Source organism: Pyrgilauda ruficollis, unplaced genomic scaffold (genome assembly GCF_017590135.1).
Source record: "Pyrgilauda ruficollis isolate IOZ18807 unplaced genomic scaffold, ASM1759013v1 scaffold41, whole genome shotgun sequence".
Taxonomy (NCBI): domain Eukaryota; kingdom Metazoa; phylum Chordata; class Aves; order Passeriformes; family Passeridae; genus Pyrgilauda; species Pyrgilauda ruficollis.
In genome coordinates, this window is record NW_024525601.1 from 4,221,266 (window position 1) to 4,239,458 (window position 18,193).

The 18,193-nt window shown below is 37.9% G+C and overlaps 1 protein-coding gene across 8 annotated transcripts in view; it reads right to left on the reverse strand.

The window, feature by feature from the left end:
• PTPRM (protein tyrosine phosphatase receptor type M) overlaps nucleotides 1–18,193 on the reverse strand; it is a 437,865-nt gene that overhangs the window by 319,989 nt on the left and 99,683 nt on the right. For all 8 annotated transcript variants that reach the window (XM_041477609.1, XM_041477608.1, XM_041477613.1 and 5 more), the window contains exon 2: nucleotides 17,898–18,020. In XM_041477609.1, the coding sequence (XP_041333543.1) occupies nucleotides 17,898–18,020 (123 nt within the window). The remainder of the gene's footprint in view (nucleotides 1–17,897; nucleotides 18,021–18,193) is intronic.

An 18,193-nucleotide genomic window follows, 5' to 3' on the forward strand; every position in this document is an offset into this window, starting at 1 on the left:
CGAGGAGGACAGTAGAAAGTATTTTATTCCCTGTAACAACATAACACATGCTTAAATACTTAGAAACATTGTTTATACTGCAAGAGAGACCTTACCTCCAGAAATAACTAAAATTCTCTAATATTTACCTTATATCCATGGGGAGATTTAAACTCTTTTTTCCCTGTAGCTTGCCTTTGCTTACAAATTTGGAGCATAAAACAAAGTCATTCTAATTTTCACCATATTTTTCATCTAAGCTAGAACAGCAACTGTAGACTTTCATGGATTGAGGATAAGAAGAAATGGATACTTAGTAATGTAATTACTTAAAAATTACTCTGATACTTCAGCAGCACAGACCAGTAGTATTTTAGGGCTGGATGTGGCATGACAGCTCAGCCAATATAATAACAGAGCAATATAAACATTCACTGTTTTTAAAACACTTGGCATTTTAATAGAAAATGCAGTGGAAATAATTTTGAACCGTCTACTTAAATACTTATATAATTTTCCTTATCCTTCTTTGTTTTTACACAGATTTTCACACAAACATACTACACATTTTAATTCTCAAAACTTAAATTGATCCTAGTAAGAAGGGATTCCCCAGTCATACCAATCATCCCCACAGATGCTGAAAAGCATGACTAGTGCCCATGTACATCTTAATAGTGACTTGGTTTCTAAAATGAAAGCCTTGGAAAAGCCAAAGAAAATCTCCATCTCTTCAAAAGCAGTCTTCAAAACAAATCTCTATTGCCTCATAATACCTAGAAATTTTCAAAAATATACATAGTACTGTTGGAAAGTAATATCAGAATATTACTGTTTATAAATTATTGCAGAGTAAAAATAATCAGGAGAGAAACTTTTACACTTCACCACTCATAGTGCTCTGCCTCTGAGCAGAGGCTGAAGAGCAGTAGCTCAGGCTTTCTGAAACAGAATTCCACAAAGAATAAAAAGGACTTTTACCAGCCTTGCGCTAATATTAAGAGAAACTCTACCTAGAATTTTACTGGAGTGACAAAGATAACACGTTCTAAGCAACATCAACATCTGTCATCTTACGCAGGAACACATTCACTGCATCTGGTGCATTTTCTTGTAATCACTCAGTGCTGAGTGCACACACTGATTATAAAAAGTTTGTATTTTACCAGCGGCCCCCTCAGTAAGGTTTTTTTATATTTCAATGAGCAGATTTAAGACAGCATTGGTGTTCTGGAATGGAAAGCAATACAGGCATCTTGTTAGGAATCATAAACTAGCTTAAGTGCTTCCCATCTTTATTTCATATTCTGCCACTCTTTCATTATCTCAAGTGAGTCACTTGACCTGCATAGGTCAATTTGATTGTCTGTAAATTATGCAGGACACCACACAGCCTCCTGGTTGTTATGAGGTGTTGCTCGTTTCTGGAAATAAACATTTGACATTCTTGGATAAATAAGAGTGCAAATTTTATTGCTGCCAGCTAACAAGAAATTAGCTTATGAGGGCCATGCCATGTGCTGTCTGCAGTTATCTTGCATGATAAATGATTCTCCCAAATAGTCATCAGAGATCAATGACACTTTTCTCAATCCTCGCCCTGTTTTTCCTATTTACAAGCCTCTACATTTACAAGCAAGAAGACAGGCAAGAAACAAGGACAATAACTGCCAGTTCACACAGAACTGAAACAGAAATGCGGACATCGCATCCTCAAACATTACATACAGAGCTCATTTTGTTCTAAAAAGTAAAACAAACAGCAATTTTTTAGTCATGGTTACCATGACCTTAATTAATTTTCTTGCTTCCTGAAAAGCAGAAGCAAACTCCCTAAGTAGTACCGAGTCCAAATACTTAGCTTACAACATACTATTATTTATTTGACAAATATGTTGAAACCAAGCCCACTGAAGCTGTTCTACATGTCTTACTATTTCATTATTACTACCAGAAGCAGCACAGAAAGACTGTTTACTACAAAGTAATAAGCAATATTTGACATTAGCAGCCATAAAAGATACCAAGGTCATCAACTTTCAGTAAGGGAATACACTTTGATTGGTTGCTTGGTAGGAAACATCCCGTTACTGACACCTTCTTCTGGGCTTTTTCCCCCTTGTTTTAATTGAAACAGGAATAAACTATTTTTCAGTTTTGCTAAACAGAAAAAAAGATCTTGCTGACAGAAGAAAGAAAAGGTCTTTCCTCAGGAGACATTTCTTAAATGCATGACCTTCAATAACCTTTAGCTTCTTCAGGTACAAAATTTTATTGAAGTCAAAGGCAATTGTTTTTCTAAATGGGTAAAAACTGTCTGAACTATTATGGATACCCAATCTCCTCCACATCAGCTAGACATGCAGAAGCTACTATGAAGCATTTCAAGGCCTACCTCTGTAGCCAAAATTGCTCTTAAGCACTACAGAGCTATACTACTACTGAAAGTGATTCACATTTATACTGTGCCTTCCTGTTTCTGTCCTATGAGGCTGCACAATAAACCAAAGTAAGGACACAAATAATGCTTTCTCTATTGGTTTTTTTTTTTGGTTTTTTTTTTTGGTTTTTTTTTTATAAGGTGGTGTCAGATCCCCAAAGCCCCAAAGGCACTCCCAAGCCCTACTGTCCCACCCTGTACCCCGCCACACCCCTTACCCTAGCTTTAGCACCATTCCCGGCCCCAGCAGGGAATGCTCCTGTCTGAAGCTCTGTCTCTGGACTTTGGCTCCTGCCCCAGCCCTCTGGTTGGACCCTGGACCTGGGACTTCCCCCTGGATTCCACCAGCACAGCATTACTCCTGTTCCTGATGGCTGCATTTGGATGCTGTGGAACTGTGCCCCATCAGTGAGGGCACAGTCAGTGCCAGCCCTTGCTGCCCCCAACAGCGGTAGGAAGGTGTTGCTCTAAGTAATACAACCATGTGTGAAAGTACCACCTGAAAGCTAGGCTTCATCTTAGCTAATCCACAAGAAACAATTATAATGTCTGTATTTCCCCTCCAGTTGTACAAATTTTAGTAAAAAACTGAAATCCTAAGCAACACTGATATTTAACAAATCCTGTCTGTTATGTGAGATAGCACTTACTGAAACAAAGAGCTATTGCTTCAGGTCTTCTGCAAAAGCACTTACAGCAACACTAAACATTTCTATCACATTTTAATGTTTGCAGTGTCACAGATAGAGGCATTTTCATTAATTTCAGTGAGTAAACTTATGCAAGATATATATCCCTACCCTGATAATGCTGATCCTTTATCTGAGTTAGGGAAAAAAAAAATTACAGCACTCACAGATCTCATGCTAACGACAGACCAGGAAAACTGACAGGGTCTACCACCAACACAAAGTAAAAACACGATGACCTACCTATCACATTTCTTTCAAAAGATGATCTTAAAGTACATGAAATTAGGAGGTGAATGCTTAGCATAATTGTGAAAGGCTTCTAAAAGCAGGAGCTATTCCACTCCATTTCAAAATGAAGAAAGGTAGACTCATTTAACATGAGCCCCATTTCAACTTTAAATTCCTTTAGTATAAAAAGAAAACACCAGAAAACACCCAAAAGAACTTTTCTGAGAGTTTTAGTATGCATTAGACTTGAACGTTAACACACACTCTTCCAAGATCTTGTTGGATATTTCATTTTTGAAACATCCCCTGCCTTCTAAATTCTGTTCCAGCAGCTACCAATTTTGCTGGTCACACAGCACGATTTACAGACTTGCTCACTCAGACCACAACACGATCTTCATCTGCTTCCAGCACAGTTTCTTCTCACTCCCATCATAAGACAACATTTATTAATTGGATGGTGTCATGAACTAGACTTCGAGGACGACTGCTGACAGACAGTACCCACCACAACAGCAGAAAATATGTACTTTTTCTATTTTTTCTATACCCTTTTCCAGATGTATATTTTATTTGCTCTTTTCCCCCAGATGACTTTACCCAATATGTGTACTCCCTTGACTTCCTTCTGACCTAATTTCCTACACTTAAAAACAGTTTTCAGTTTCCTGCATCCTTAAACAACAAAGTGGTGCTTTACAGTATGATGTAGCTAAAGAAAAAAGGCTAGAACTCCAAGAAGAATGTACCTTCCACCACTAAGTCTGAGCAACATTTTAGCTCCTCTCTTGTCTCTATTGAGAAATACAGCAAATTACAGAGGGTAACTGCAGGAACCTCAACTGTGGCAATACCAGGCTGGATCTGATGTCTGCCTATTCCAGCAGCTGGCATCTTGCCTGTGCCCAAAACAAAAGAAGCCTTGGGAAGATACTGGCTAATAACCTTAAAGCAGGGTGGTCTGAGACAAACTAGAAGCCATGTTAGTCTTCTCCTGTCCTCCAGAAGTCAAAAAAAAAAAAAAAAAAGGTTTATAGAGGCAGAAAAGCTAACACTCTCAGTCATACAGACCACACAACTTTACTGCCTTGAATTTTCCCTTTAGCTACATGTATGGTACCATTTAATAACTGTTCTATATTTAGTACAGCAGTGTTTAAATAATATGCTACTTCTTTATACAATTGTTAGTGTGAAAGTAGTTAGCTTATTGTTTTAAAGGCTGGGTTTGGTTTACCAGAGTTTAGGGGAAGACGGGGTTTATGGCTTTTTGGTTGGGTTTTCTTAAAGAAACTTAGCTTTCCACTTTCACTGACCAGAAGTAATACACGTTTGAAAAGTGCTGTTGTTTGAAAACACAGAATATTAAGACATGTAGCATTTTTCATTGTAAAGAAACAAAAAAAACCCCAAACAAAAAAATCATTCTCCCAAAGGAACTTAAATAAAATAAGAAGTGTATTCCCACTTGAGACTCAAAGTAAAAATACAAACTATGTAGAATTGCAAAGTCAAACTACATTTCTGTAATGTAACACAGTTTTAAATATAATCCCCCAAATTAAGGTAACACAACTATACAAAAGAAACTATTCTGTCTTTGTTTGTTGTCATCTCATTGCAAAAGTTCCATACCTTCTTGGTGATTTCCCATGGGCAGCTCCCTGCAGCACTGACTCCTTCTTCCTCGCAGCACAACCAACAAACTCCCTTCTCACCCAGCTAACCCACTCTTTTATAGCACTTATCCTTATTGGACACAGCTGTGGCATATTAAGGGCAGGGCTGCTCCTAATCTTTGGTAATTAGCACAGCTGCAACTCCTCAGGGGTGAGATTGCCCCCTGCACCATCTCCATTCTCTTACATTCTATCCCTCCACATTTGTTATTCCTGAAAAAGGATGTGAAGACAGAGGGATGAGCAGTAAGAGAGCAGGAAAGAATGAGACAGAAAAACCATTTTATCATGTACTCTGCATAAAAGTTCATGATTATTTAGAATTACAAACTTATACTCCCAAAGTACAGCGCAGCACTATTTAGTTGTGAGCATTTGGATATATTTAGCCTAGCATAAGAAAATAAGATTCAGGTGAAGTCCATGGCAGTAATGGACATGATTTACTGGAATTCTGCTTAAGCCCCCACTGGATACAATGTTGGTTTCTTTAGTCATTACTAACAATTAACATCTTGTCTAAATTTTAGGCATGCTGTCCTCGTAGCTTCCAAGAGGAAGAGTGGTCTTAGTATAATGAAACATTTCTATTAAAAAAAAAAAAAATTACTTAGAAATTCCATTTCCAGTGATGAGATATGTCTCATGTAAAAGACTATAGGAATATTCGAGGCAAAATACTTTTTGACACCATAACAAAGAATGTACTGAACAAAGAAAAACAGTAACTAAAATTTTAATTACCATGCTACAATTAACGTGTCATGTACTACCAACTAGAGAACTGCAGACAAAGAATATCATATGAGGGCAAAACTTGGTGCTAACTGCTATTTGCACTTAATTAGCAACCAAAAAATGGCAGAAAACTTATCAATTTCTAAAGACATGCTTTTTCAGTGCTTCATCTTGACATGGAAGAGGCAAGTATTATGAAGCTTCACATTAGGTATTGGAGTATTTAGGAATGCCTTGGAAAAAAGCAGACTAATACCATTTATCTTGAATCTAAGTAATGCATCTGTGCATGCAGAAGCCAAGCAAAACCGAATCTCTTCATGTGTTAGTTTCAAAGTAAAGGCAACCACCTTGCTCAGAATATCCTGTGGCTCAGCAGAGGTATTGAAAATCAACATGGTTATATCCAGTTGCTTGTCAGCCCTTCTGGAGTCGAAACACACACAGCCATAAATATTAATGTCTGTGTGCTTTTCTAGACCTACCTTCAAGTGTTCTATCAAATTTTCTTCAAATGAGGAAGAACATAAAGGAGCACATTTTAATAGGCAAAGCAAAGCAAAGCTCAGGGAACTATTAGATAAAAAAGGATATCCCAGAATCCTTTAGGGAATTTAGCAGTCTCTACTTCCCTAGACTCTGCATCATTGATTTGTTTAAATGCAGTACACCAACAAAGCTTTTGCTAGGAAATGAATCTGTGAAAAATAAAAATACTTAGAAAAAGCACCAAGAGTTAGAGGTGGCGAAGAGAGAAATTTGGCACACAATAAACAAACATGACAATCTGATGTAAAATGTAAAGTCTCTGTGTGGCTAGAGGATTCAGCACAATTTAGAGAGGCATTATGAAGACTTTCTCAACACAGAAATCTCATGCACACACTGATATTAAAACAGAAGGATGAGAGAATAAAAATCTTGTAAGTAAATATATTCTCCCAGGAAAAGAGAATGGCACAGAACTGTACAGAACAGAACAAGAAAATATATTTGAAGTAACAAAATTCCAGAATCTCAAAGTAACAAAACTAAGTGTTTCGGCAATTAAAGTCTGCTTCTATTACAAAGATCTCTCATTTAAAAACCATAGTACAAAAATTAGAGCTTCTGTTAGGCTTCAGCCTTAGCACAATATTGAAAGATTTTTAAAAGACAAAATAAATTTGCCTTTCTCACCATCAATAAAGCAGAATACCTATTAACACATAAAATAGTGGCCTCAGGTTACATGTTTTCAGATGCTTTTCTTTTCAATACGAAGAAGATTCACCAGTGAAAGAAATTAGGCAAACTGAGATTATACCAAAGGATTTTCTATATTCTTTATGCCATATTAAATAGCATAGGCATTATTTGACAAATACAAAAGATAAATAGCAGCATCACTGCATTACGCATTTTTATTTCCATATTACAGGTGGCAAAGTAGCATTAGTAGCTTTTCCAAAGGAGTATTTTCATTTCAATGACAGCAATATCTGTTAATAAAGATCTCAGAGGAGCTCTTTTAGGGAACTTTAAAGGCAAATCCATTAATTGAAAACAGACCCACAAAACTTTTTATTTGTCAGGATAATTTCACATGTGCTTTGCTAAATATCTTTCAGTATCTCATAACAATTGTAGATTTCAGATTCTCAGATTCTAGGAGTAAAACATTTTTAATGACGATTTGTTTATGACCCACTTGCTGTTGTGTCAGAACATCACTGCAGTTTAGCAAAGCTGACCTCCACCATATCTCTAAAGAGTAACTTGGTAGAAAAGGATGCATTTAGTCCAAACCATGATACTACAGAGAATGTCAGCTCAGAGTTGGAGACATTTCCAATACATTCAGGCTTGAAGAGGAGGTAAGAATGATGAAACTGCAGGGAAGGCTGGACCAAGTTAATTAACATAGATGTGTACCTTTAGAGAAATAGTGATATCCTGCTGGTGCTCTGCAGTGGTGAAGACTACACCTAATATAAATCTGGTTTTCACATGTAGAAATACTAATAATTGACTTTATCTATTAAAGGTGCACATTCTAATGGCTTTTTTTTTAATTTAACTTTGCTTCTTTACAGACTAGCACAGAAGTTAAAATTACCTGTTTAAATGCTTTATTTTAACTTAAACATACAACTGGATGTAGACACACTAAAACACAGACAATTTAAATTCAAGAGGCACTACAATATATCCTGGCAAAATATAGCTTTTCGTTGATGTACCTAAAATAATAATTAAATTCTTACTAATTATACAATTGTTATTACTGCTATACTAAAAAGCAGGAAAAAAATCTGCCATGCACTCATAAAGCTGCTTCCATTTTGCAAGCCAAGTAAGTAAAATGCCTGAATTGAAATTTCTCCAAACAACTTTCTGCCTTCACAAATGTGCCTCACACTAAAATTAAACATGGCAAGAACACCATAGCACACGTAACACCTAAATGTGATTGCTGAAAGATGTAACACATCTTTTTATACATGGTATAGCCATTTATTCCACTGTAAAACTGGAAGCTATGGGCTGCCTTAAATTTTACATAGTGCATCGTACACTCATGAAGGGAACTTGCTGCTGTTGCTGATCAAGTCTAATCCTGAACTTGACGACTTCTTTGTTTCTGACACATAATCGTTTCTATAGCTGCTACACACTGAGCTTCCAAAACACGGGTAACATCTTCACCTTGTCCTGCCTGATGCTTTATAGATTAATCAGATCCCAGAGGCACTAGCTCAAGAGCAGGTGCACAATATCCAGCTGATCTCCCCAGCACAGGACCTTCATCAATTATCATCCCGTATCTTCCAAAGGTGTTTCATTTGATGTGCGTCTGCTTAGTAAGGAAACCTCATATGGAAACGCCAAGAAAGGCATCAAGTTTTATATCCCTTTCCTCAGGTCCCCTGCTAGCTACAGAAGCACCTTTCCTTATCTGGGATACAAACAAGCCCAGAATCCTCCTCTGAAAGCCTATCCTCTCTTTCAGTTTCTTCTTGGGACACCACTTGTAAGAAATCATGACACCACCCTTTTAATCAGCCCTTTCCTAAGGTGTGAGAACCACTGTGTATGCGCAGTCTGCAACTCAAGCAGTAATTGCCTTTGATTCCTACTAACTGGAAACCGCTAAAATACTTTACACACTAAAGACTGGACCACAGACCTGCTTCTCTTTGCTTTCTGTTTTCCCCCCAGAGCCTTCTGAAATGCCTGACAAATGTAAATTTCTCTTCTATGGGTTCATTTCTGCAACAGCCCCCATGCAGAAAGAGGGCTACTGACCAACTTAGGTTCTCATCATTTCCTCACACCTTTAAGCTATGAATGTAAAAAAGCTTCAGAAAGAAGCATCTCTGAACTCTGAGCAGCGGTCTTATCACACAGGCCTGGCATAAAAGAAATTTGCCCCTAGCAAATTTCTATTCCCTTCCTTTCTTTTGTAGCTCTCAACATATAAGTAAGGGAATACATTAAGGATCATCCCATTGTAACTGTGTCTTTGATCTATTTCTTATGTAACTGCAGGAGAGAGCCATGCTGGGAAGAACAACACCTGACTTCCGAGTTGGAGATGGTGCCACCGAGCTCAGCTGCACACACATCTGGCACTGGGAGAACCCCCCTGCAGGACACTGGGATTCACATGGTGCTCCAGCAGAAACCAGAATGACACAGGAGTCGATCGTGACATCTAGAACAGGTGAAGACTGTAAGAGTATGGGGGAATCAGGAACTCAAATTTGGCAGAGGGATGTTCCTCCCCTCTAAGTCATGGGGTAAAGTGCAATGGTAGAACTTTAAACAGACATATCTGAACTTAATGCAAAATTACAGTACATGGATCTACTGGTGAGAAAAGTACATCTGTGGCTTCCATGTTGTAACATGAATACATATGTATTGAAAAGTGCTTTTCAAATCTGTTACACATGAGAAGCACAGAATTGTGATCAATTGCTTGCAATTATCACAAATATTTGATGTTATTAGCTGCTGCAACATTATGATTTGGATAATTACCTGCACCTGCTTTCTCATTAAATGACTGTGTACATCATTACATTTTCAATGAGGTCCAGACAGCATTTTTTTTTCACTTTGTGCTATTGAAAAGCAGTTGATTGGAAATCTGACTTCCAGATAGAGAAAGCATTATGTCAGCAGGTGAGGGAAATAAGTATATTGCTTTAACACTCAGAAAAAAAGCAGTTCCTGAAGTTCTTTAATTCAGTTCATGAAGTTCATGTAATTGCTTCTTCCCTGACTCTTGAGTTCTGCAAATGACTATAAAGGATTAAGACTTTGTCTGAAATTCTAGGAAATCAAATTGCTTCAGACACCAAAACATCTACATATAAAATAAAACCCAATCCATCCATTCTGCTCATGCACTAACGTGTCTCTGCTGCCACGTTTCCCACATGACTTTCCCCAACTTGGGAGCAGAAGTGTAGACATCTGGGAGCACTTGAAGCCACATGCAGCATTTAATGACCTCTGCCTCAAACCAGTGACCTTTTGGCCCCTCCTATTACAGTCACAACCAGACCTGCTAACAACACACTAACAGTCTCAATGCCTGCCAACAAATTAAGTGCTGTCAAAGGGTATGAAAAATCTCCCATAAATCTAACTGAAACAAGAAATTCCTCTTACATTTCTGGAAAAAAAAAAACTTAAAAAAATATTCCCTAAAAATTTGTAGTATTTACTGTCCTAAAGAGAAGTCATGGAGTCTGTCTCCAGCTCACTGACATTTTCACTATGCCTGTGACTATTATCTTGTCATATAGAAGAACTGTTTTAAAAGATAAACTACTAACTCGGGTAACAACTGAATTAGGCTCTGAAATGGAGGCAGTCACGTTCCACACTTGAAAGCCTGCAGATGCAAGGAAAGGTTTTGATCCACTCTTTATTAGTTTCTAAAGGGCAGGATGGATGAGAAGAAATCTAATGGGATAAGCATGAGACTGAAAGAAAAGCCCTGAAGACTGCAAGAAATTAAGAGGCTTTTTTTCCAGTAGATTAATTACTAAACAAGAAAAAGCTTATTTAGGACTATTTTGATTATTGCCCTTTCTCTTGATCTTGCAATGCAGTGAGTGAAGCTCCTACAGGAACATCTTCAGACTCACTGCTTATTCATAGGCTTTTTACTGGCCACAGCTTTGCTCGAAATTGTATTTTCATTCTTCAACAGAAGAAAACAGCCGGGCAAACAAACACAAATATTGTATTGGCACTTACTTAATACAAGTCTGCTCAAACTGGAGCAGAAACTGCAGTGGTTTCAGTATGACACCATGGCAGGGTGCAGTAACATGCCTTCAGCACAGAGTGAGTCCCTAGGAAACCCTACACCAAAGCATGTGCTACTTGGTGTATATATTACCCCAGTATCAAATTACCTAGATTAAAGCGTCCTGAGGTTCACCTGCATGTCTCGGGCATATGCCCAGGAAAGGAGAATTCTCCATGTGGTCTCTTTCAAACCAAGAGCCCTTACCAGAAATAACCTCATTCTTCTTTTCCTGATAATATTCCACTTCAAAAATGCCACTTCACCCCAAGGTATTGTAAAAAAGTATGTTTTTACCAGCTTTATAATATGAAGCACTTTGTCTCTCTCCTGTTGGGATTCTCTTACTTTAACTTCCTCTCTCCTGTTGGAATATTCCTACCTCATCTCAATGAAGTCATCATGAGGAGTCCGGGAAGGAAAAACAAAAACAGGAACAAAACCCCAGTTATTCAGAGTACTTCTGTTTTAAATTTAGCAGGGAAATCTAAAACTTCTAAAAGAGATTCTGATGCACTTAACCAGCAGAATGGTGTCTAGCACTATGGGTGGAAGACGGGGAGGGAGACTGGATTTCGGATGTGTAACAAAAAATAACTTTCTTATCTCAAATGTTTTTGCTGTCAAGAAATCCATTTCAAACCCAGCTCCAGCGTTCAGCTTATTATGTAAGCTGCTTCTCAGCATATATGATGGCAGATGTTAGATCTAACCTCAGCAGGAGACATGTAATGACAGCAAGGTAAATTAATTAGGTTAGAGGACTTGCTTAGAACTCCATGGCACTACATAGTGCTACTCAAAATTACCCTCAGCAGTCAACTCTATCTTCCAGGTTACTTTGAGAATACTCTGGTTTAACGAGAAGTGACTTCCCACATCTTTCATGTAGTTTCTGTCTGTCTTCTGCAGAAGAGGATAGTTCCTCAAACATTAAAAAGTGCTATAATTTATTATATCATCCTATTTCAGTCAAACATCTTGAAGAAATCTTGATCAGCCACTGGTGCTTTTCATATAGTGTCTCCCACTTAAGTCCATGACTTGGAATATGTTCTGCAATTTTGCACTCTAATATGAGATGGCTGACAGAATGCATAAGAAAACAAGAAAACTGATGTCCTCAAGTTACAGTTATGAACACTACAGAAAGCATGTTACTTCAAATGCAAATCTGCAAATCAGTCATCTATGTTAGGTATTATTACTTCATAAATCACACTGTTCATATTCAAAATCATTTGTTCTAAAATGTGCAAACTAAAAGTCATATATGAGAACATCTACAACAAAGGGTTAAGTATATAATTAGATCTAATTTTCTGAAAGCTTAGGCATGCAGGCAAAATATACTACAATAATTTGGCTAGTATACCTAGGAACCTAGGAACACTGTCCACCAGTGATTCAGAAAGAGGGATTTTGATTCTGATTAATCTACTTCTCCTTGCAAGAATGAGAGATGCTCAATATTTGTAACAAACCCAGAATTTGTGCCAGGTGCTGAAATCTCTAAGTCAGGTCAGAAGTTACTGTAAGATCCATGCGACAAGCAATACCTCAGACATAGCTGGTGGCATGTTTCTCGTTGTTGAACAGACCTGTTAAGCACACCACTCAGTAAGTCTTTAGGTGTGCTTTTAAAGTAGCCAGCCCCTCCAGTGCTGGCACTGTATCCATGGCAGCACAGAGCTGCTGTGGCTCCCTGCTCAGGTGGTTTGCTCTGTGTGACCTCCGTGTTGCTCTGTATTAGCAGCAACTGGTGTTAACTTACACAGTTAATTGGAAGCTGGAGCTGCTTGCCAACAGGCATGTCCTTAATGGCTGCAGCTATTACCTGGGTGTGCAATAAAATAACATGCTGCTGTTCCAGGTCTAGAAAATTCTATGAAAAAATTTAACACAGCGAACGAGCTGCAACTCCCACACCTTGATAGTACTTTATATTATCCCTAGATAGCATTCAAATGAATTAAAAATGCAGCTATTTAAAGTAATATGGGGGAAACAGGACTGAGTGAGAAATGTATTTCATTTTTTTCAATATGAATGCAAACAGAAGTATCCCTGCTAATATACAACAAAAATGCGATGCAGTGCTAAAATGTGCTTAATGATAAAGTACAATATCAAAGAATGATAATTTTACTTGGTAAAACACTGCAGTTGGCTTGAACTCACACTTGCAGACTGATCACTTTATCTGTCTTTTAAAATGGATCACAACTCTTCTATGCACAATTAAACAACAATGTACATTTTTCACACAACTACTTTACATTCCATAATAATAAATGCTCCTCTGAATCACTGCTTTGTTTATAGAATATCTGCTAGCTCTGCATGTCTGGTTACTAGGTATCAAAAGGCCATTTTAAACAATAATATAAGCATTATAAGCATTTTCTGCAGACACTGCATAGGCATTAAGCAACAGTACATATTCAGAATACAAATAAGCATAGTAGGCCATTCAAAATATCACATATAGCCATGAAAATCATATGTTATCACCTCAAACAGCACAAACAGAATTCTCATCCTAGCTTTGACCAGCACTGTATTAAACACAGAAAGCTTCATTGCAGGAAGCATCCTTTCAACACAGTACAGTAAATGGCAGCCTGTGAAGATTTGATTTATATTTGGGTTTGAACTTTTTAACATGAATGAAAGGCTGATGCCAGTGACTTGTTGCAAATGCAGTGACATCCCCTCAGAGACATCAAACCAACCACTGCATCAAATAAAAATGATACTACTGTCCTTCAGAAATCAGCTGGAACTGGGACACAGCATAGAAAGATTCTACACAACTGAACACAGTATTTCGTAAAAAAATACATGGACATGAACAGAAATTATATCCAGTAAATGACAAGTCACAGAAGACTCCTGACAATATTTCCGTTCCTTAGAGTAATCAGCAAAATTCTAATTGCATCGCTGTCAGTGATGACTTACTGTAGCAGTATCTGAACTAACACAACGCACTCAAGTATCTCAAAAAAACCCCAAAACAACCTCTTTCCACGGGACACAGTCCGTCAGGAATGTACTACTCCAGTGACCCCACAGGCCACAGGTCCTGTGATAAAATTTGCCCCTGTGTGGACTCTTCTGCATGGGCTGCAGGTGCATCCCTGCTCCACCATGGACCCCATGGGCTGCAGGGGCACAGCTGCCTCGCCACGGGCTGCAGGGGAATCTCAGCTCCACTGCCTGGAGCACCTCCTCCTCCTGCTCCTTGTGCACTGATCTGGATGTCTGCAGGGCTGTTTCTCTCACATATTCTCACTTCTCTCTCTGACAGCTGCTGCCCAGTGGCTTTTACCCTCTCCTAAACATTCTACCCCAGAGGTGCACCAGGAGCTCAGCTGTGCCCAGTGGTGGGTCCAGTGGCTGTGCCCAGATGCGTCCAACATGGGGCATACCTGACCTCTTCCCACAGAGGCCACTCCTGCAGCCCACGCCTTGCCAATAGAGTAATCTACTGTGTGCGCATATCCTTCTGAAGACATTTTTATTGGGCTACAACTAGAGGGCTCACAGTTAGCTGTAATTGCAAATCTGCATTACATAAACACATTAATATCAAACTGCTGTAACTGCTCCACAGGATAATGCAAGATGGCATTAATAATGACTAAGTGTTTCTGTAATTACAGTCGTGAACACTCTTTCAAACATACATTCTTGCAATAGAAAGACAAGGAGAAGACAGGATGAGAAATGGGAAGAGCCACTCTTCCAAGCAGTATTTACTCCATCACAGGACATTTGAAACAGAACAGCAGTGGATTAACAACATTCATTTAATTCATACAAATATATACAGAAATTCATACATCTCCTTACTTTTTAGGTCTATTTAACACAATTTCTGATTAATACTGACTCACTAAAAGCCATGCTCACATTTATCAAGGAAATTAGAGCACTAGCACCCTACTAACTTTAGTGGTGTCTTCCTATTTCTGTGCTACAGTAACAATCCAACAGAGGTTGAAGTCCACTGTAAGAAACACTTCTGAGATTTTTTATTATTACCTTTGATAGAGTTTAGTAATTTTCATCTCAAACAAGATCTCAAATATTTACAAACATGTAAACCATGTGTACATTAAAGCGTGCACTGTATGCATGAATATTAGATGGCATTTCTTTAGTCCCACTGAAATAATATATCAAGCCAAAGTATTTATCTATCTGAAGTGCAGCTATGCCCTCAGCACTCTCATGTGGATGAAAAGAAATCAATGCTGTAACTTGTGTGCTTCCCCCTGACTGCCACGAAATTATAAAAAAAAAATTACAGATCGACATCAGCTCACTCACTGGAGCATGTTGCCTGAAATTAGGAATGTTATGTGCATTAATTTTTTTCTTCTGACAAGGGAGTACAGAACTGAGAGTTCTTGTTTCAGTCTAGTATTACAACATTGTTGCATAAAGCATTTTGCTTTGAAGCCAAGAATTCCCCACAAACCATTAATTTAAGATGTTCTATTCATTATCATCTGGAGATATTTCTTCCTAAACATGTAGCTCAGAAACTGCTGACAAACTACTTGAAATCATTTTTTAAGTGTATCACCATAACCCTCTGGCTAAGGCTAACTGAAAACTAATTAAAATCATTAAGATGATGATTTGAACAAGAACAAGAAAAAACTGTCTAGATGAAATTATGAGGAAAAATTAGATACCACTTGACTAAATCGTGCCATTAGACACAGTGCTTCTCATTTGCAAAAAAAATGAGCATTTCTTTCCCTCTCAAAGGGGTTCTTGACCTTTTAAGGCACCAATATCCTCAACCCTCCTCAGACTACCACGTTCATCTTCTGACCCAATGCTCCAAAAGAATATTTCTCTTCCTTTATGGGCAGAAATAAAACTCCCTAAACTGTAAATAGAACTTGTTACCAAACTAAATAGATTTTTACCAGATCATCAGAACATTATTTCAGACTTCCGATAAAAATGCAAGAAGACAAATAAGAAACAAGTTGTATGACATCTGATAAATAAAATTACATGTATCATTTTCCTTCTATAGACATGCCAGTCCCTAGTCCAGAATCCTGTCACTGAGAAAAAAACCAAAAAATGTTCAAGCCTGTGGTCATCAGAGAATAGAACACAGATTTAAATCTCTTCTATCTGCCAAGAAGACTGAACATCACATACCAACAATTGCTTTCACAAATCCAAGTGGGGAGAGTAATGAATGAAATTTGGAATAGGAAGAGAATTCCAGTGGTGTGACTGAAAAAAGGAATGCATATCTTTTACCACGAGCCAAGATGGCTGATAAACTGTGTCTGTTGTCTCCAACTTGAGCAACAGTATGAGCACTAATGAAAGAGTTCAGAAAATGTTTAGCAGTATATGCCAAGACCACTGGGTGAAAGCCAGTTTAAAAAGGAATTTGAAAAAGCCTCCTTTATTAAGGTTGATGAACTCAATCTAGCACGATGATCCAAATGCCAGAACTTAGATAAACTGAACACCTATCTTGAATTTGGGAGTCCAGCATTTGCCAGAGGAAACAAAGTGTAAAGGTACTTTAGCCATGAACCTTACGTAAGATGTCATCTACAACTCAGGGTGACACTGGCAAATCTAGAGTGAAGAACACTGAAAGCCTTTTTTTCACAAGTCCATGATATCTAAGGCTGATTGTGCTTATCATATATTAGCACATTTATTGCTACACTAATGATGAGTGCATATGTTCAGGTTTTGTTTATACTGTCACTTCTAAAGATTCACTTTTGTCTATTTCCTAACTCCCTTACTCAAAAATGAGGGAGGAACGCTTTCTCAAGAAAAACTTTGGAAGAGATTTTATATAAACACCTAAGCACATTATAGGTCCTCTAAAGACCTCACTCAAATGGATGTGAAATAGGGAGACATTCATCTGCAACGCTTTTAAGTGTTATGGATATATTTATACTAAGTTATGAGACTAATTCAGAAAAAGTCTCACAATGCTACAACCAGTGATTTTATCTAGTGGTCTTTTGGTTTTGCAAAAAGGTGATAATAGTCACTTGAGGCTCAGTCTATGAAAGCCAAAGCAGATGCCAAGCTGGGCTGCAGGCAATCATATCCCAGGAAATGGAGATCAGTACATGGGGGGAGGTCTTAACATGCCTAGCTAAAAACTAGAAAAAAGAACAACTAGTAAATTTTAGGCTCGTGAGTTTAAAACCAGTGGCCAGATTTTACATATTTCTGTGGGTGAAGTACTAAGACAGTGACTGTATTACTAGAGCAAGCTTGTAGTTCAGCAGAAGGCACAGGTTGCTGCTCTGGAACAAGGTCCAACTCCATGCAGTGCAAAAAGTACATTAAATAATAGTATCACAACTATCTTTTCAATTCAGTGAGCATAATATAGAGATCCTTTGTTTTGGGATACCTTTGCTTTTTCGCTCACCTCTTCTTCTCTATCTTTTTATAAGAGATTTTGATTATTATATCTTTCAATGAAAATACCTAAGTCTATCCTTTTCTTTCTTACTAAGCTCTGTCTGCCTGTTTCTGGTACTACTTCACATTAATTTTCATGTCACTCATCTGTTTTCTTTTGGCCTTCCCCAATAACACCAAGTTTCCATTTCTTCTTTCAAACCTTTATACTCCCCATACAACAAAGCCAAACCTTTGATTTGCAAAATATCCCTCACAGAAATCACCTGAAAAATCTGAGTATTCCACTTAAACAGACTCCAATGAAGCAGCATTTTAAGAACAGTACTGCTAATAAAGGCTAATAAACACATAATCTAATGTTGAAGAGAAACAAAGCAAAGACGAACCCGATGGCATCCCTTGACCAGAGGATGGCTTCATCGGCGCATTCACGTGATCCCAGTTGAGATCATCCTCATCAGACTGACTGTAGCCACAGGAACTGAGAGGCTCATCAAAAGTGCAGCACCCTGTTAAAGAAACACAAAGGTAAAAATTAAGGCATGCAGGAATCAGATTATGAATCTCCATCCTAACAACTGCAACATCATCCAATGCAGGCTGCATAATTTTTAAACATCTTTTAATACAAATTATTTCTATTTACTAATCTTCACTTTCTGAGAGGGTATAAAATTTCTTC